We start from the raw sequence: 22,053 nt of genomic DNA, 5'->3' as shown, positions 1-22,053 counted from the left end.
TATTAATTGTTGCTTTTATTTCTTATAGTAAGCATTGTACTATTATTGTAAATGTGTGTAGCTCTGTAGAGATATCGTACTCCGTTAGTTCTGCACTTATACTTGTCTAGGTTATCTAGTCTAGTAGGTGTCATCTCACGACCCAAAATCCATTAAAGATCGTGATGACACCTAACATCGCTGTCAGGCAGGCCAACAATAATTATTTAACTTAATTATTTATTTAGTATTTGAATTCACGATTTCCTTCAATTTAATAGTAAAACATGGAATTACAGAGTAAATAAAAATATTTTAACAATTTCAATACTGAAGAACTCATAATCACCTCAAAACCCGATATCACAAGTGCATAAGCTTCAACTTGAAAGTAAAATAAAATACAAAGTCACTAAATCCCCTAATTCCCCGAATTAACCATACATCTGCTCTCACAAGGCCACTAGACATATATGTACCTGCACAAAAATGTGCAGCAAATATAGTATAATTACATAAATCAATGTGTACCTAGTTAGTATTCAGTCTAATCTCGAAAGCGTAGCGACGAGGGGTCGACTCCGACAATTACTATGGGATAGCAATAAAATAGTGATATTATATTTAAGCATGTAAAACATAACATAGCTGAAAATTCAACAACCAGAATTAATCAACAATTCTTTTTACTAATAGAAATTCTCAAATTTGTTTTTATCATTTTACAAATTATATCTCAAGCCATAAGAGCAATGTCAATTATTATTAGTTCTAAAGAGTTATTATGCGCCAGTCATGTTGAGGTTGTATGACCCGATCCAACATATAAATATAAACTGTGCACTGCCAAGGGTCGAAAGACATGAACCATAGATGCATCTATTAACCTACTCATACGAGCGGCCTGCTCCCATGAGAGTAGTGAAAATTTACCCCGCTCGTGAAATATATTTGCGACGCGGTTGAACATAGATTTCTTAATTTATTATAATATTCTTCAATTTTGTTTTTCAAAAATAAGAAATTGAATGTAAACTTTCAAGTCTCGAAATCCTCAATTTCAACTCCTTTAAAGGCTTTTAATTAGCATAATCCACTAAAAAAAACGGGTAGATTGCGGAGGTTAAAATTGCAGTTTGCGGAGGTTAGTAACCTCCGCTAATTGCTGTCACGGCGGTTAAGCAGTCCCCCCCCCCAGTAAGCATCGCCACTATTAATTTGCGGCAGATAAATACGGGGCTTTCCTAAACCGCCGTGACAGCAAATAGAGGAGGTTAGTAACCTCCGCAAACTGCAATTTTAACCTCCGAAATTTAATGCGCGAAAGTAGATTTGTATTTTTAAAATTGTTTTTTTTTTTAGTGTGGGGGTTTACATTTCTTATGTGTACACCATAGGAGCTGCTCAATTTCTCTTTGGGGGTTTTAATTATCCCCATCTACTTTTAAATATATATACCATACCCTTTCCCTAATATCAATTTAAATATTTATGCTTAAACCAAAACATTAAAATTAAGAAATATCAACATTTCATTTACCGTGAAAAATACCATGACAGAGTAGTATCATATGTCATCAAGCTAAATTAGAACATAGTTAACCGTCTATATTAGTCAGCTATTACATTGTCTTAATACATCCACTTCAATTAAAATGAATCTCAATGGTTGTCACTGGGATTATTATTGCATCTTCTTGCATCCGTCGGTGAAACGGGTCCACTAGCTGCATCACTTGGCTGCAGCAAAAAGTAAAAAAAATACAAGTATTAAGAGGATTTTCAGAAAACAAGTCATCACTGGTTGCCAAGAATTTTTTGGAGCTCTTAAAATACTCATTATAACATTGATAATAGAAAGAGTAAATAGTTTTCTTGGTTTCTTACTGAAAAGATTGAAAAAATACAAAGAATTTGAAACCTCAAATGCCTATGAAGGTGAAAACATGGAAAGGGGAATGCGAAATTAGAGATTATGGTATGAACATATTGCAAACTGGGACTACACAACTAGTGTCTGGATTAATGAGCTACTTGGTTTCTGGTATATTCCTATTTTCCATTCATCCCAGTTTCCTGCACCTACGCCTATTCAACTAGCAAATTCTCTACTTTACAACTGTCCATTGCAGATGAAAATAATGTGTGTGTGCATGTGAATGTGTTCGGATAAAACACGAGACAAAATAAAATTGCACAATGCACCAAAAATAAAAGAACTTAGCATTTACCGTTGTAGGAATAGAAGCAAAGATCCCAGCAAATTGTTCTGGTATTGACCCTTCCTTCATTATCATGTATGCTTTGAGAGTATTCATCAATTGATTGTACTTCTTTTGGCATCCAGAAGATGAACATCTAACATTATTACTCACAATTCTAATATTACCAGGACGAAGATTTGTCTCTCTGAAAGTATTGCTTGGAGTAGCTCCTAATCCCAAACATCTCACCCTTCCAGGATGCTCTTTGTCTAGCACCTTACCAACAGCATCATTTGGAGAAATTTCAGACTCATCCACTGTACTTTCACTCAGTGCTAGCTCAATTTTGTCCTAAACACAATACACATCAAAAAAATCTATTAACTAGAATTAAGAATTGCATGTAAACATTAATCCAAACCAATGCAAATAACATGTACTAAACCGACTGGAGGAAAAATGTAATAGATGTGGAGTGTCAAAAACTCATGGATGGTGTGACCAACTCAACGTAAATCGATTCAAGACAACTTATCCAATAACAAGTTTTAAGTCACGTAAATCGTTCAAGGTAAAAAAAAAAGTCAAACACAAAAGAACAGCAATGTCTTAAGAGCCAAAAAGACCGAGGTAAACCAAAATTGACTTATCTACACTAGATGGGACTTGAGACAATGGTTAATCATGGCTGCATTCTTGAGAAAAATCGTGAGGATGCATTCCAGGTTGGATCAACAAAAACTCATTATGAGATTGAATAAATAGAAGGGAAAAAAATGTGACTACATATAAACCATGCATGACCAGTTTTTAAGAAGTTAAACAATGTTATCCGAAACAAAAAAAAAGGAGGGGGCAATGTTATCCCTCAGCCTCATATGACTGAAGGAATTGACAAAAGCAGATTTTGAGGGAGCTAATATTTCTGCAGGGTGATCAAGCCAAGCCAAAACAAGGATATGAGGTTGAGGAAGCTCTAACTGATGCAGTTGGAGTAAAGAGAAAGAATTTAAAAATGCGCTAATTCTTAGAATTCTCAAAGTAGTAACTTACACATATTTCTTTTGCCTCCTCATTTACATATGATCCATCTTTTTTCGTATATGTAGCAAGATAAAGTTGTGCTCGTCTAGACTTACTCCCTATCTCAGCCATCTATGTATGAAAACAAAAATAAAGCCACATACGCCTGCAAGAAGGCCTTGTGCTTCGCCAATTGGATCCAAGCAATCAAACTCCACCACAACACGTTCTCCCTGAGGTAAACTTAATGCTTCTCTAGTCTTCAATTTGAGCCTTTTGGTATCTCCATGTGAATCTTTAATAAATAAAAATAAAAGCAAAAAAGTGAAGGTAAGAAGCGAGTACTTAAATATTTTTGCAATCAGTAGTGATGATTATGCAAAGCACTTAAATATTTTTTCTTGGCTTTATCTTTACATTTACATATAGAAAAACTCAAAATCAAGAGAAGAAGAGAATACTGATTCACTTTCAGGTAGAGCTCAAGCCCATTTGGAATCAGAATCTCCTATCAGTAGAAAACATCATCCTCGTAACAAAATCAACTTCAGATAACACAACAACAAACAGTAGCGGTAGTTTCATCAAGAGATATCAAGTGATAATAATCCAATAACTGAAAATTTACAATATATTGAACACATTACATGCTAAGAAACATCTGTCATGAATTAGCAACATAAAATGGCATTCCAGAGCTCACTAGTTTAGCAAGAATATTTGGAACTAGAAAGCTACTGAACTTTCTCAGTACTGGATTGAACAGTAATGATGAAAGGTTTAGAGGGCATTTAATTTACAGGTGATGTTTCAGGGTCTTAATAAACAAGCTGTGTCTACCAACAAGTGCAAATAGATACACTCTCACCCCATGGGAAAATGAACTCTTTTACTTAATGGAAGTAGAAATCACCAGAAATATCAGACAAAATTCAACAGATATGCCAAGAGCCACAATTAGACTCTAAAGTCCTATACATCAGCAAAAGGATAATGATTACCTATTCCATCGATAGTCCAATGATGTGAAGATTCACGTTTAGCACACTTATTGGATGTTGCTTGTGCTGGTGTGGGATTAATTGGAGGTTGAAATGAAGGAGTTGTCTGTCCCGTGGCCTGAAATGAAGGAGTTGGCAGTGTTGTGGCCTGAAATGAAGCGGTTTGTTGTCTTCTGCATTGAAATGAAGGAGTTGGTAGTGATGCCGCCTGAAAAGGAGTTGGTTGAATGCAAGGAGTTGTCTGTCCTGTGCGTTGAAATGAAGCAAATGCAAAATCTAAAGACTGATTTAAACCAAATAAATATTCTGTGGTGTTGCTTGGCTTTCTCGTCCAAGATTTATCCATAGAAAAGTATTAACTTTCAAGTGCAGCTGATGAACATTTCAAAATATAAAGAGAAAATATCAGTTCTCTATTATTAGACTAGAGAATATTAACTATGAAGCAATAAATACATACAACAAAAGCCATTTATAATCATAAACACTACCAAACTTGAAATCGCATATTTGATTGTGGATTATTAATACTATAATATAATTTCTATACCAAAATGGTGATATTAGTTATCCTATATAGGAGGTAAGATAGTTAATCTCAATCGAGATCCCAGGATTATAATTACATGAGATATTCCAGAATTGAATACGACCCCAAGTATTACACCAAAAAATAGACAAAAACTAACCACATTCCATATAATTAAGTTGCAGAAGCAGATTAATATTTTTCAATCACAATACATGCACTTTTAGATTTCATTACATCTTGGTAACATTCATCTCAATGATGAAATAAATCTAGTCATACTCAATGTACTCAATGTTTATAATCAACCGAGAAAATGAACTCCACTTGTTAATGAAGAAGAAGAAGAAGCGAAGAACTACCTGTTTTAGACTTAAGAATATAAAACTTATCAACGGAGAGAAAGAGAACCAATTTTGTCTTGGAGAGGGGGTGGGGGAATGTGATATTAAAAAACCAAACCTATTCGTCATCAAAAACCTTTGCCTTTGCACGTTTTGATTTTGTTGAAATTAGGATTTTAATCTCAATCGCCAAAAAAAAGAGAACAAAAATTGCACCTGTTTGAACTCGCAACAGAGAACACGATAGAGATGAGAACAAAAATTACACCTGTTTACACCTCTTTGTTCAGCATAGAGAAATTAAAGTGCCCAGGTTTTCTTATCCCCAAATTCAAAATAATTTTTGGATTTGAAGCTTTTAAGGTTCTAAATGGACTTGGTCTCACTGAGATGGATTAATGAAGAAGAAGCGGTGAAAAAGAAGAAGAAGTGGTCTCACAGAGTATTTTGTCGTTGTTGAGGTGGAAGTTTCTAGGGCGAAAAAGTTTGGGGACAATTTGGAGGGAGTGTGAAATAAATTACCAACTATTATTTTAGGGTTGCGGAGGTTTTAGACCCCGTAAATTGTATAATTTTTGTGGGGTTAATACATTGCCGCAAAATTATGCAAATTGTGAAGGTTACTTATACCCTACGCAAATAAACCTCCGCAATTTACCCGTTTTTTTGTAGTGATCGATCTCAATCCTTTTCAAGGAAAATAATAAACATAATCAAATAACGGTATTAACAAGGCATTGTGTAAACCTAAAGCTACCCGGACATAGGCATAATTAGTAGAAACGTACAAACTCTTGTCACCTTCTGATTTTGTATTTACACTTTTTAATCTCTATTTTGAAACTGTTGTATTTGTAAGCTTTTTAATAAACTAAGTAGAGTTATGACTTCTAGTACCGGTTTTGGGATTTCACGTTTTGTATAAAGGCTTCTATTTCCAAATTGTCAGATGTTAGTTAAATATTGTTATTACTTCAATTAATGTTAGGCTTACCGAGTCCCTAAGACAAGGTGCCATCACGACATGCTATGGAGGAAAATTTCGGTCGTGACAGTTATTACTGTCATTATCTTGTTATATTTGTGTGTTCGTTATTTTGATTTGGACTGTATCTTTTTGAGCTCGTCACTTCTTTCAGACCAAAGTAAGTTTGTTACTTATTGAGTATATTGTGTCGGTTGTACTCATACTATTCTTTGCAATTCGTGTGCAGATCCATGTACATATGGACGGAATGGTTGCTTGAGTGGTGATAGTACCTATTCGGAGACCTCGTGGTATATGTGATTAAGCCCGCAGACCTTGAGTCTCCTTTCTTTCACTTTAGTTCAGTATTGTTTTATCTTCTTTGACAGTTATACTACAATTTTAGACTATATTGACATTAGTAGCTCATGTGTTCGGTAACACCAGGATTTTGCGATTGTTATAGTTGAGTTGCAATTATTTTTATTAGTTATTTATATGACTTTCCGCTATTGAGTCTATTAGATCATGTTTTTAATTTAAAATGTGTAGTTATTATGTGATTTTTGGCTTGCCTAGTAATGTGATAGGCGTTATCATGACATGTTGGGATTTGGGTCGGGAGATAAACTTTCCTTTTCCCTTCCCTGTAGACATTATTGATAGAACTGATAATATATATCTTCTTTCTCATTAATCCCACCAAGCTTGATGTCCCTACTTGTGGTATTATATCTAGTCGGATACTTTATTAGGTCTCAACATTATATGACTTTGAATAAGATATTATTTTGGTTTTATCCGTTATTTTTATTAGTATTTATTATCTTATCATTTGACAGATATTATCATCTTACAGTCTCTTCCTTAATTTTATCTTATCCCGTTTTTACTATTTCCTCTTTATATGTCCCTTCATTCTTATTTCATGTGTCCTTATTATGTAGAGCCGTTAGGTCGAAGATAATTTCTAGATCCATTGCAGCATATATGAAAAAAAAATTAAGAAGGGGTAATAAACATGACAACGCTATAAACAAAATAAAACACATGAAATACGATTAGATGGCTCCAATATTAGACTTGCAAATATGATTTGCACTTTATTCACTAGTGGAAACAACAGTCCTTATTCTTGCAGTAAGCAGCTGGCCAAGAAAGTTAACTAACTAGGAAATACTATATTTCCTTTAGTGTGCCATGCTCTCGGCGCACGTTATACTAACGGACGCCGTCTGAGAATCAGCCATGGCGAGAAAGCGAGGACGACCTAAACGAGAACCTCTTGTGACGGTCGGCGAAGCTATCAGTGCAACTGTAAATGCATACACCCTAGCTCAAGGAGTTACACAACAAATAACAACACCAATTGGTAACCAATTTCAAGCTAACTCTCTGGAATTAGGATCTCCTAGTAACACTAAAGGACCGGCGAAAAGGATAGATCTCAGCGCTGTGCAAATGCATGTGTTGTCATCGTCAGGTGAAGGCACTCCAATAACTGTTGTGGAGGTTATGAAGGAACAAACAACAGTGACTAAGCTGAAAACTAATGGAACAGTAGTAGCTGAGCAGATGGAAGAGCTAAAGCCACAAGCAGCAGCACCGAAGAAAGAGAAAACATGGGCAAATCTCTTTGCTGGAAACAGATCATCGGAAAATTGTATGGTCCTGTCCTACATACCACCGGAATTTGTAGATGGTAATATTATTGTTAAAGTAGATGACGAATAAATTGAGGAGCAGAATAAGAAATGGGAGTATGCCCTAATTATTTATGTAATTGGGCATACACCAAGGTATAAATACATGGAGAAATACATTAGTAATACTTGGAGTAGAGTGAGCATACCAGATCTGTACTCACATGACGAAGGATATTACATAGGCAGATTTGACACTATTGGGGATCTGAAGGACATTCTCTATGGAGGTCCTTATACCATTAATGGGAGACCAATGATATTGAAGCAATGGACTCCTGATTTTGATATTAAGGCAGAGTTTCTGATGGAAATTCCTTTTTGGATTACTATACCAAATCTGCCTATGAGCTATTGGGGCAACAAGACTCTGAGCAAGCTAGCAAATGTCATTGGGAAGCCACTCTTTGCGGATGAATGTACTACTAAGCAGACTCGCACTTCATATGCTAGAATTCTGGTGGAAGCTAATGTGACAAAACAACTACCAACAGAATTGACAGTGCAAGAAACATCAGGGAAGAAGATTCAACTGCAGGTGGAGTATGAATTGAAGCCTCAATACTGCATAAATTGCATGAAGATAGGGCATGACTGTATTGTGGAGAAGAAAGTGAACAAAAAGGAGCAGTATAGAGAAAGACAAAAACAGGGGAAAATTACCACAAGGTGGCAAGTTAAAGGACAGGGACAACAACAACAAGGAAACATAAACAAGGGAGCAATCAAACTTGTGAGGCAGGAGAATACAATCACTAGCAATGAAAATACTGAGAAGGCACAGGATACAAAGGATAAAGGAAAAGCAAAAGAAGTGCAACAGGTAGAACAAAGTGAGGAATGGCCAGCTCTGACTAGCACAAGTGGAAAGACACTGGGCAATGCAGTAATAACCACAAAGAATGATTTTCAGGTATTGCAGCAGGAAGAGGGGCAAAGGGAGAAGACTAGGCCACCTGATCTGAGAGTTGGAATAACCAAACATCAATGACTTGGTTAATATGGAACATTAGGGGACTGAATAAGAGACATAAACAAAAGGAAATAAAGCAGTACATAAAGGAAAAACATTACAAGCTTGCTGGTTTAGTTGAAACAAAGGTGAAAGAGGACAAAGAAGAGAAGGTGATCAATAGAATAGTACCTAAATGGAGTAGGATAACTAATTATGAACATGCTGTGAATGGCAGGGTGTGGATTATATGGGATGATCATGTCTATACAATTCAACCTCTGGATAAGCATGACCAATTCATACATTGTTTGGTAACTGGGAAGCAAAATGGGATGTGCTGCTACTTCACAGTAGTATATGGCCATAATGATGTAGATAAAAGAAGGAACTTATGGGAACAACTTAAAAGAATAGCTCAAAATATTACAGGACCTTGGCTTATTGAGGGTGACTTCAATGCTATCTTATATGCCCAATATAGACTCTCAAAAGTACCTGTGAAAAGTACAGACATAAAGGAATTTGCTGAATGCTGTCATGACATTGGAGTTGCAGAATTGCCATGGAAAGGGGAATATTTCACATGAACTAATAAGCAGCAAGGAGATGAGAGGGTATGGAGTCGGATTGATAGGGTATTTGGAAATGATATATGGATGATGAATTATAATCACTTAAATACAGTGTATGGAGAACCTTATATTTCTGATCATAACCCCATGTCCATCAATATAAGGCAAACACAGAAGTTTAACAAGAGTCCATTCAGGTTTTTTAATGTATGGGCTAATCATCCTAATTTTCTGATGATAATAAGAGAAGAGTGGAGTAATAACAAAGGAATAGGGGAGATGAAAAGCATACGGGCCAAGCTCAAGAGAATGAAAAGCAAATTTAGGCAATTAAATGAAGCTGAATTCAAAGGTGTAACTGAGAAGATAGAGGAAGCCAGACAAACCATCCAACACATACAAAAACAGTTGCAAAATAACTATAGTGATATGCTACAAGAACAGGAAAAGGATTGGTTGCAGAAACTGGAGACATGGTCAATGATAGAAGAGAGTATATTGCAGCAGAAATCAAGAGCAAACTGGATCAAACTGGGTGATGGTAACAATAAATACTTTACTGCAGTGATAAAGGAGAGACAGCAAAGGAAATATCTTGATGAGCTGCAAACATTAGCAGGAAACATCATAACAGATCATGAAGCTATAAAAGGGGAGATAGTATCCTTCTACAAAAGTTTAATGGGTACTAATGCACATGTCCTTCCAGCAGTAGATAAAATGGTGATGAGGAGAGGACCTACCTTAACAAAGCAGCAACAATGAGATTTGATAGCTGAAGTGTCTTGTCAAGAGATAGAAGAAGCTTTGAAAGGGATAGGAAGTGATAAAGCACCAGGTATAGATGGGTACAATGCTGAATTTTATAAGAAAGCTTGGCCACTGCTCAAAGATGAAGTGTGTGCTTCGGTGAAAGAAGTTTTCCATACAGGGGTGATGTTTCCAGCAATCAATTGCACTACTATTACTTTGCTACCAAAGATCCCCAACCCAGTGACTATTAGGTATTTTAGACCTATAGCCTGCTGCACTGTACTATACAAACTCATTTCCAAAGTCATAGCTGGTAGACTACAAAAGATCATGCCATATATCATTTCGGAAGCTCAAGCAGGTTTTATCCGGGGGAGGAAGATAGAAGATAACATCATACTTGCCCATAAACTTGTTATGGCTTATAGCAGGAAGCATATATCTCCTAGATGTATGTTGAAGGTTGATATGATGAAAGCTTATGATTAAGTTGAGTGGGTGTATCTGAAAAAATTGCTAGAGTATCTATGTTTTCCTACAAAATTCATCAATTGGGTGACAACATGTGTAACCTCTGTGAGTTATTCAATTATGATAAATGGGGAACTAACAAAGCCTTTTGAAGCTGCCAAAGGACTCAGACAGGGTGATCCTATATCACCATTCTTGTTTGCAATTGCAATGGAATATCTAAGTAGGTTGCTCAGAGGACTGAAACATAATAAGGAGTATAGGTATCATCCTAGATGTGGTAAGCTTGATATAACACACCTCAGCTTTGCAGATGATTTATTGATGTTTGCTAGAGGGGATTGCAAATCTGTCACTACTCTACATGCCTGCTTCATGCAGTTCTCTTTTGCATCTGGACTGCTTTCTAATCCTAATAAGAGTGCAATTTATTTTGGAGGGGTTGAACAGGTTACTAAAAAGGAAATAGTACAGAAGACTGGATACTCACTTGGGGAGTTACCTTTCAAATACTTAGGCATTCCCCTAGATACAAAGAAGATAACAGCTATGCAATGGCAACCACTGATTGACAGAATAGTTGCAAGAATTTCATCTTGGACTGCTAGAAAGTTATCTTATGCTGGTAGGGTAGTTAGTCCAAACAGTCATTTTTGGGATTCAATCCTATTGGTCTCAAATATTCATTATCCCGGCTATGGTGATGAGTCTGATTGAATTATATTGCAGAAGCTATATTTGGGCTGGTGCTAATACAATCACTAAGAGAACTTTGATAGCATGGGATAGAATGTGTTTACCTATATCTGCTGGAGGATATAATCTTCTGAACATTAGAATCTGGAATAGAGCTGCTATCAGTAAAGTCTATTGGGATTTGGCAAAAAAAAAAGATAAGATGTGGATGAAATGGATACATACTTACTACATAAAAAGTCAAAGCATAATGGAGATGGACATACCCCAACAGGCCAGTTAGATGGTGAAAAAGATCATAGAGGCTAGAGGGATAATTCAACAACTGCCTACAGCGCAACTCAATCAGAGTAGCATCAAGCAGATATATCTAGGCATGCTGGGAAATCATATCAGAGTGACTTGGAGAGCTTTAATGTTTCACAATGATACTAGGCCTAAAGCAAGATTTACCATGTGGATGCAATGTCATGGAAGATTAATGACAACAGATAGACTTGCAAAATGGGGAATACAAGTGAATACAATGTGCTGTTTGTGCAATGGAACAAATGAAACACACACACATTTGTTTGGTGAGTGCAGTTTTGCCAAAGCAGTATGGGGAAGACTTATACAATGGCTACAAATCCAGGTCAATACCAACCATGATTATGCACAGAAGATGGCATGGATAACAGCAAAAGCTAAGGGGAAGTCATGTGCAGCCATACTTCTGAAAATGGTAAATGCAGAATATGTCTATGGGCTTTGGAGGGAGAGAAATAGTAGAATATTTGAGGGGACAAGCAGGACAACAGAGCAGGTAGCAAGAGAAATGGCATGTGTTTGTAACATCCGAGCTCAAGGAGGAATGAGAGCAAGATTACAACAGCTTAGATTTTGAAAGGAATGTAGCAACTAATCAGCCTTTTGTATAATTTCCTTATGTACTGCTCATAGAATAGGTAGACTTAGATATCATGTAAAGAGTAAGTGAGTCGAGGATGACTCTACTGATTTGTAAAGGCCTCTTTTGTTGATTAATGAAAATATAATTACCAAAAAAAAAAAAGTTAACTAGCTGATGCATAGTAGTAGTACTAATTAAGAACTAGCAGGCTAGCTCGTTCAATATTAATTGACGTTAAGATTAAGTATAAAACCAGTTGGAGCTAAACCGACTCTAATAAGACCGGTGCCACTGCCAAGAGTGATATTTACAAGTCTCAAGGATGACGCCAAACGCCCATTAGATTGTAAGGTCGCGTTACATGTAGATAGTGGAGTTGCAACCACTAAATTGCAGTTTAGCAGTGGGAAAGTATTCACCACCAAGGAAAATGCTCCTGATCCATTTGTTATTGTACTTGATATCACATTTGTTGCTCCACACCGCAATTGCATTGATGCATCTGCAAAGTTAAATGATATTAATATTATTTACGCAGTTAGCGCAACCTTGCATGTTAGCGGACATGATGAAAGTATAATTATTTATGAATATAAAAATTATCATCTCACACTTTTTAGACTTTTAGATGACATGATCATACAGTTTAACATGCAGAAACTTTTTATGACGGGACTATGTACATCTTATGACTGCGAGTGTAGGATTCATTCGGCCTAAATTACTGTATATTTATACCATCCGCACCCATTGTTATGAAAGGAATAATGGATGTATATATACTCCTATATCATAGGCTAATAACGCCACTTACGACTTCTTTCATAGGGTTGAATGTATATAAAGGGCTAATTTTTTATTCTATTGAGGAGAGTTCCTTTTTGGTATTATAATAGGCCTACGTACAAATTAAAAAACTTACTAGGAAAAACTTGGGGGCTGAGTCCGTTGAAGACATCTAAATTGCCGTTAACGCTGCAAAATACAAGCCCACTTATATGTGTTGAAACAAGTGTTGGAACAAGTATGGCAAATGCAGCGGGGGTTGCGATTATATTAATACCATCCGCACCCATAGTTATGAAAGGAATAATGGATGCATTTTTATTTCTCTTAGACTTTAAAATCTGCCTAAATTTTAAGAAAGTTTACTTGTAGTCATCTCTTGGATCATTTGACAGTGTATATATATACTCATATATCATAGGCTAATAACGCTACTTACGACTTCTTTCATAGGGTTGAGCGTATATAAAGGGCTAATTTTTTATTCTATTGAGGAGAGTTCCTTTTGGGTATTATAATAGGCCTACGTACAAAATAAAAATATTACTAGGAAAAACTTGGGGAGTGAGTCTGCTGATGACATCTAAATTGCCGTTAACGCTGCTAAATGCTGAAACAAGTATGGCAAATGCAGCGGGGGTTGCGATTAATGCAGCCAAAAGGAAAATCAAGAAATTTTTTGCTGAAGCTATGGCAGTTATTGTTATATGTGATAGTTATTGCTGTAAGAAAACTGTGTTGCTCAATTAAGGTTTGTGCATGATCAATTATAGTAAATATCATCGGTTGAAATTTCAAAGCCCCTAATCCACCTGTTGTGAAAGTGGCTTATAATGCTATTACGTTTATATTTGAATGAACTAATTGAAATTTCAAATACGCTAATCCACTTGTGTATTGCTATATGAGATGCTGGTGGTCACCCTGACTATAACTACATACAATTGCTACAAACTTCTATAATCAAAAGAAGCCCATCCTTGACTTCTAAAAATTACTTACTTTGAAAAGTGTTTTATCAACATAGTAATTCATAAGTCACTTTGGAGAAAAATAATTTACGTTTGGCAAATTCTTTTGAAAGTATTTGATAAACAAATTGTGTTTGGTCATGTAATAACACGATATCTTAAGAGTAAACTTTAAAGTTTTTTTCTTAGTTATAATTTATTTAATTTTCATAGGTATTTATATTCATGTACATCTATATTTTTAATAAAATTATCATTTGCATAGGTATGAAGTACCTAGAAGGCTAGAACTAATACTTTGTTGATAGTGCAATTAATGTTGCCTAGTCAAATAAAAATTTAATAATTACTCTCTAATAATAGAGTGGACCAAGCCATTCAATCTAATTACGTGCAAGACCTAGAAGGGGGAAACCTAATGTAAAGAATACTAAGTGAATAATTAAATTTAGATAACTAAGAAAAATTCACTACAGTGTAGAGGGCTTTTCGGCAGTGCCAGGGATTCTCTTGAAATGTTGGTGGAGTGATCTTAGTGCCCTAGAAAGAGTGAAATATTCTTGCAAGTTACAACTCAACCGTGATAGTAAGGATTGATTTGTAATATCTTGTGATATCCTGGGTATTGTTGTTATTGGTAATTGTCTAGTAGCGTGCCTCCCTTGTGTGAGTTATATCATGTACATTTCGTGGTGATCGTTTGTTATTTGTCATTCATTGTTTCTACTCTTACTAGTTGGTCTGAATTGTGATAGAATACTTGCACAAGAATACACGTAGTTAATTATCCCTAATGTAACGACCCGACCGGTCATTTTGAGACCTAGCCCGTCGTTCAACGATTTGAGGCTATGAGCAGCTTCAATTTAGGTATTATGACTTGTACGCATGGTCAGAATTGAATTCCGGGAAGTTCAGAGTTGATTTGGAAATAGAATTCTAATTTTGGAAGCTTTTAGTTGGAAGAATTAACAAGGAGTGGATTTTTGAGTAATCGACCTCGGAGTCGGGATTTGAAGCTTTCAACAGGTTTGTATGATTATTCTGGACTTGGGCGTATGTCCGGATCGGGTTTGGGATTACCCGGGATCGTTTCAGTGCCTATTGTGGAAGTTAGCCTTTTTGGATGAATTTCATACGATTGGGTTGAAGTGTATTTTAGTGTTATTGATGTCTGTTTGGGATTCCGAGTCTGGGAATAGCTGCGTATGGTGGATCTGGTGGTGGGAGCTCAATTGAAAGTAAATTCGGAGGTCGGTAAGTCATTTCGGAATCTGATTCCGAAAGTTGGAGTAAGTCTGTAATGTCAAATACGAGTTGTGTGCAAAATTGAAGGTCAATCGGATGAGATTTGATAAGTTTCGGCATCAAATGAATAAGTTCAAAGTTCATCAAGTTTGAATTGGAGTGTGATTCGTAAATTCAACGTTGTTTGATGTGATTTGAGGTCTCGAACAGGTCCGCGTTACGTTTTAGAACTGGTTTATATGATTGGACGAGGTCCCGGGGGCCTCGGGTAGATTCCGAATGGTTAACGGATTAAATTTGGAGTTAAAAAAAGAATTGAGGTTGTTGGCATCTGGTCTAATCGCACCTGTGAGCTTTTGGCCGCAGGTGCGAGCCGCACTAGAAGTCGCAGAAGAGGAGCAGGGCTGCCTAGTGAAGGAATGCAAGTGCAGAGCCTTGACTGCATCTGCGCAAGCGCAGAAGCGTGGGAGAACCACAAAAGCGAAGGGAGCCTCGCACCTGCAAAGCCGCAGGTGCGACAACTGGACTGCAAGTGCGGAAATGTCGTTGGGCAGAAGGGTTTTACAAAAACGGGTCTTGGCCCATTTTTCTCCCATTTTCATTTGTTATGGGTATTTTGGAGAGCTTAAGGGCAAATATTCTTCAAGCATCACAAGATAGGTTGTTTCCACTCATTATAAGTTAAATACATGGCTTCTATGAGGATTTAAATATGGAAAATAGTGAAAATTGTGGGTTTTAGATAGAGAACTTAGAAATTGTTTTTTTTTCTGGAGACGAATTTGGGCTTTGAATTCGGATTAAAGTATATATTTTAGTTCGTGAGGTTATGGGTAATACAGAATATTTTTGAAATCTGGGCACGTGGGTCCGAGGGCGATTTTCATCCACTTTTTGATCGGGGTTAGAAATTGTTATAAATTGGATTATAACGAGTATTTGAGTGTATATTAATGGGTTTTCATAATTGTTGGCTAGTTTTGGAGCGTTGAGCATTGGATTGAGTCCTCGGAAGGGATTGGAAGCCTATTAAGGAACTTCGAAGCGGGGTAAGTCTCTTTTCTAATCTTGTAAGAGGGAATTGTCCCCATATGTGAAATAATTAATTGTATGCTACTATTTTTGGGGGCTATGAACGCACGAGGTGACGAGAGTCCGTGCGTAGCTACTATTTTACTAATGTACAGGTAGTCTAGGACACAAAAGCATGCGATACTTGAAATGTTTGTAACCTTATTGACAATTTAAACTGCTTAAATCATATCGAATTAGTAAATGAGTTTTTAAAAATGTTAAGCTTCATTTTTCTTAATCGTTAAAAGAGAATTGGCTTTTCCTAGGATAAATGTCCCCCTGATGAATTCTTGATTGACTGTTCGAATGCATATATCTATGTGCGCCTGTGTCACATGTATATTTCACGTGCGGGGTAATTTCCTTAGAGATCTACATGGTGAAATCCCCTCATTTTTGAAAAGAATTAAGAAAAAGATATGATTTTAAATATTAAATTTGTATTTGACCGTGTCGCTTGTATAATTCGCGAGTGTGGTAATTTCTTAAGTTTATATTTGACTGCATCTCATATATGATTTGCAAGCGGGGACTGCATCGCATGTATGATTCGCGAGTAGGGAAATAGATGCATCTATGGTTCGCATCGTTCAACTCTCGACTATGCACAAGTTTCATTTATGTTGGATCGGGCCGAATGTCCTCGCTTGCAGTTACAGTTTATATTTATGTTGAATCCGGCCAAATGTACTCGGTGGAAATCATGTTTGATAATATGACTGGAAATCTTTTTTATAATTTGTATAAATTTATTATGGAAGGATCATCCGTTTAAATGAAGGAAGTGTTTGGGGTTATTTATTATTAATGAAAGAAATGTTCAACTATTTTCCTTATTCGAGTTTGTTGTTATTTCTATAAAACATGATTATTTAGAATTTCACATTATCATATTTTCAGACCACTAGTAAATATCGAGGTCGACCTGTCGTCACTATTTCTTTAAGGTTAGACGGGATATTTATTGGGTACACATTGCATTCGTACTCATAATACACTTGTTGTGCATATTTATTGCACAAGCACATGTATGTTTGTGGCCTTGTTGGGCGCAACAGCATAGTTGATACGTAGACTTAGGTGAATTGTATCTCTCGAGACATCCCGCAACCAGCAGATTCTCCTTCAGAGTATCGTACTATATTTTCTTTTCTGTCCAATTTGTATTCTGGACAGTTATCGTATTACATTATTTCCTAAAAACTGCTCATGCACTTGTGACACCGGGTTCTGGGATGATTATGGGGCATTCTGTATTATCTTCTAAACATTCTTTTATTTATTTTGTAAAGATTATCTTTGTATTTATGGTTGGCTTGCCTGACATCGGTGTCCGGCACCATCACGACCCTTAGTACATATTGGGTCGTGGCACCTAACAATTTAAAATGATGGATTCTACTATTATTGATCAATCGTACACACCCTCGTCTACTTGCCTTCTATGTGAGAACAGTTCCATTGGAATGTGAGTCATCCGTGCAGTTACTAGTTGTAATGAGGGCACACGATGTCACGTGCTTCGGGTTCACAAATTGGGACCCGTGACATGTGAATATTTTTAGGTTTAGTACCCCGTGGAGAATATTGGACAAATCAAGTATGAAAGTAGTTATTATTGTCGAATTGATACATGCCCTTTCTTTATTGTTTTCATCGGATTGAGACTGTGCTTAGCTTATTCTACTGTGTTATTACATGTTGTGTTCTGTTGTTAATTGTTGCTTCTATTTCTTATAGTAAGCACTGTACTATTATTGTCAGTATGCGTAGTTCTGTAGAGATATCGTACTCTGTTAGTTCTCCACTTATACTTGTCTAGGTTATCTAGTCCAGTAGATGCCATCTCACTACCAAAATCCATTAAAGGTCGTGATGACATCTAACATCGTTGTCAGGTAGGCCAACAATAATTGTTTAACTTAATTATTCATTTAGTATTTGAATTCACGATTTCCTTCAATTTAATAGTAAAACATGGAATTACACAGTAAATAAAAATATTTTAACAACTTCAATACTGAACAACTCATAATCACCTCAAAACCCGGTGTCACAAGTGCATAAGCATCAACTTGAAAGTAAAATAAAATACAAAGTCACTAAATCCCCTAAGTCCCCGCATTAACCATCCCTCTGCTCTCATAAGGCCACTAAACATATATGTACCTGCACAAAAATGTGCAGCAAATATAGTATGAGTACGTAAATCAATGCGTTCCTTGTTAGTATCCAGTCTAATCCTGAAAAAGTAGTGACGAGGGGTCGACTCCGACAATTACTATGTTCTAGCAATAAAATAGTGATATTATATTTAAGCATGTAAAACATAACATTGCTGAAAATTCAATAACCAGAAATAATCAACAATTCTTTTTACTAATAGAAATTCTCAAATTTGTTTTCATCATTTTGCAATTTATATCTCAAGCCAATAGAGCAATGTCAATTATTATTAGTTCCAAAGAGTTATCATGCGCCAGTCATGTCGAGGTCGTACCACCCGATCCAACATATAAATATAAACTGTGCACTGCTAAGGGTCAAACGGCATGAACCATAAATACATTTATTAACCTACCCATACGAGCGGCATGATCCCATGAGAGTAGTGAAAATTTACCCCGCTCGTGAAATATATTTGCGACACGGTTGAACATAGATTTCTTAAGTTATTATAATATTCTTCAATTTTTTTTTCAAAAATACGAAATTGAATGTAAACTTTGAAGCCTCGAAATCCTCAATTTCAACTCCTTTAAAGGCTTTTAATTAGCATAATCGATCTCAGTCATCTTCAACGCAAATAATAAACATAATCAAATAACGGTATTAACAAGGCGTTGTGTAAACCTAAAACTACTCGGACATTGGCATAGATAGTAGAAACGTACAGACTCTTGTCACCTTCAGATTAAGTATTTGCACTTTATTATCTCTATTTCGATACTGTTGTATTTGTAAGCTTTTTAATAAACTAAGTAGAGTTATGACTTCTAGTACCGGTTTTGGGATTCCAAGTTTTGTATAAAGGCTTCTATTTCTAAATTGTCAAACGTTATTTTAATATAGTTATTACTTAAGTTAATGTTAGGCTTACCGAGTTCCTAAGACAAGGTGCCATCACGACATGCTACGGAGGAAAATTTCGGTCATGACAGTTATTACTGTCATTATCTTGCTATATTTGTGTTGTTGTTATTTTTATTTGGACTGTATCTTTCTGAGCTCGTCACTTCTTTCAGACCAAAGTAAGTTTGTTACTTATTGAGTATATTGGGTCTGTTGTACTCATATTATTCTTTGCAATTCGTGTGCAGATCCAGGTACATATGGACGCAATGGTTGCTTGAGTGGTGATAGTACCTATACGGAGACCTCGCGGTATATGATATTAAGCCCGCAGACCTTGAGTCTCCTTTCTTTCACTTTAGTTCAGTATTGTTCTATCTTCTTTGACAGTTATACTACAATTTTAGACTATATTGACATTACTAGCTCATGTGTTCGGTGACACCAGGATTTTGCGATTCTTATAGTTGAGTTGCAATTATTTTTATCAGTTATTTATATGACTTTCCGCTATTGAGCCTATTAGATCATGTTTTTAATTTAAAATGTGTAGTTATTATGTGATTTTTGGCTTGCCTAGTAATGTGATAAGCGTTATCACGGCAGGTTGGGATTTGGGTCGGGAGATAAACTTTCCTTTTCCCTTCCCTCTAGATATTATTGATAGAACTGATAATATATATCTTCTTTCTCATTAATCCCACCAAGCTTGATGTCCCTATTTGTGGTATTATATCTAGTCGGATACTTTATTAGGTCCCAACATTATATGACTTTGAATAAGATATTATTTTTGTTTTATTCGTTATTTTTATTAGTATTTATTATCTTATCATTTGACAGATATTATCATCTTACAGTCTCTTCCTTAATTTTATCTTATCCCGCTTTTACTATTTCCTCTTTATCTGTCCCTTCGTTCTTATTTCATGTGTCCTTATTATGTAGAGCCGTTAGGTCGAAGCTAATTTCTAGATTCATTGCGGCATATATGAAAGAAAAAATTAAGAAGGGGTAATAAACATGACAACGCTATAAACAAAATAAAAACACATGAAATACGATTAGATGGCTCCAATATTAGACTTGCAAATATGATTTGCACTTTATTCACTAGTGGAAACAACAGTCCTTATTCTTGCAGTAAGCAGCTGGCCAAGAAAGTTAACTAGCTGATGCATAGTAGTAGTACTAATTAAGAACCAGCAGGCTAGCTCGTTCAATATTAATTGATGTTAAGATTAAGTATAAAACCAGTAGGAGCTAAACCGACTCTAATAAGACCGGTGCCACTGCCAAGAGTGATATTTACAAGTCTCAAGGATGACGCCAAACGCCCAACCGATTGTAGGGTCGCGTTACATGTTGATAGTGGAGTTGCAACCACTAAATTGCAGTTTAGCAGTGGGAAAGTATTCACCGCCAAGGAAAATGCTCCCGATCCATTTGTTATTGTACTTGATATCACATTTGTTGCTCCACACCGCAATTGCACTGATGCATCTGCAAAGTTAAATGATATTAATATTATTTACGCAGTTAGCGCAACCTTGCATGTTAGCGGACATGATGAAAATATAATTATTTATGAATATAAGAAAATATTATCTCACACTTTTTAGACTTTTTGATGACATGATCATACAGTTCAACATGCAGAAACTTCTTATAACGCGGGACTATATACATCTTATGACTGCGAGTGTCGGATTCATTCGGCCTAAATTACTCTATATTAATACCATCCGCACCCATTGTTATGAAAGGAATAATGGATGCATTTTTATTTCTCTTAGACTTCAAAATCTGCCTAAATTTTAAGAAAGTTTACTTGTAGTCATCTCTTGGATCATTTGACAGTGTATATATACTCATATATCATAGGCTAATAACGCCACTTACGACTTCTTTCATAGGGTTGAGTGTATATAAAGGGCTTATTTTTTATTCTATTGAGGAGAGTTCCTTTTTTGTATTATAATAGGCCTACGTACAAAATAAAAAACTTACTAGGAAAACTTGGGGGCTGAGTCCGTTGATGACATCTAAATTGCCGTTAACGCTGCAAAATACAAGCCCACTTATATGTGTTGAAACAAATGTTGGAACAAGTATGGCCAGTGTTCCGATATTTCTCGATGAACACAGAATCGAAGGCTCTGATACCACTTGTTGTGATTCTCGGATCAATATGAAGATTATTTGGGAGGAAAAACAACTCTATTTCACAAGAATAGAATTATAGAGAATTTACACCAAGAATTTCTCTCTACAAAAAACCTCACCAAACTCTCTTTTTGTTCTCACAATCTCTTCCTGGATTGTATTTCAATCTCTCTGGATTGATGTTTCTGTGTAAAACATAAGGCTCTATTTATAGCCTTAAAGAAGGTGGTTGGTGGTTGAATTCTTCATTCAACAATGGAGGCTTCAACAATGGTGACTTCTAGAATGGGTTGGTGGCTTCAACAATGGTGGGCTTCTAGAATTGGTATTTGGCAGCAGCTGAACTTATCAATTCTCCCCCTTCAGCTGCATTCCAACGCAGCTACTATTTGAAAGTTATTCCAACTATGTCTCTGCACAGCTCTAACTTTTCTTGAGTGACCACCTTTGTTAACATGTCTGCTGGATTCTCCTTCGTATGGATCTTCACTAGTTTCAACAGTTGTTGATTCATCACCTCGCGTATCCAGTGATAGCGAATGTCGATGTGCTTTGTCCGAGAATGATACATTGAGTTTTTGCTTAAATCAATTGCACTTTGACTATCACAATGTATCTTATACTCTGTTTGATTTATCCCTAGTTCT

At 36.1% G+C, this 22,053-nt stretch overlaps 2 protein-coding genes across 2 annotated transcripts; both read left to right on the top strand.

The window, feature by feature from the left end:
• The first annotated feature begins 7,856 nt into the window (after positions 1-7,856).
• LOC104239367 (uncharacterized) lies at positions 7,857-8,741 on the top strand. The gene has a single exon (XM_009793998.1). The coding sequence runs from the start codon at positions 7,857-7,859 to the stop codon at positions 8,739-8,741; it is 885 nt and encodes a 294-aa protein (XP_009792300.1).
• Positions 8,742-11,480: 2,739 nt separating this feature from the next.
• On the top strand, positions 11,481-12,083 carry LOC104239353 (uncharacterized). Its single transcript, XM_009793976.2, has one exon. The coding sequence runs from the start codon at positions 11,481-11,483 to the stop codon at positions 12,081-12,083; it is 603 nt and encodes a 200-aa protein (XP_009792278.2).
• The last annotated feature ends 9,970 nt before the right edge of the window (positions 12,084-22,053 follow it).

This window comes from Nicotiana sylvestris, chromosome 4 (genome assembly GCF_000393655.2).
Source record: "Nicotiana sylvestris chromosome 4, ASM39365v2, whole genome shotgun sequence".
NCBI lineage: Eukaryota > Viridiplantae > Streptophyta > Magnoliopsida > Solanales > Solanaceae > Nicotiana > Nicotiana sylvestris.
Note: the sequence above shows the minus strand (reverse complement) of the source record. Positions and strands in the feature narration are given on the sequence as shown.

Coding starts and splice junctions, on each gene's coding strand:
- LOC104239367 (XM_009793998.1), top strand. CDS start 7,857: ATGGAGAAATACATTAGTAATACTTGGAGTAGAGTGAGCATACCAGAT.
- LOC104239353 (XM_009793976.2), top strand. CDS start 11,481: ATGGTGAAAAAGATCATAGAGGCTAGAGGGATAATTCAACAACTGCCT.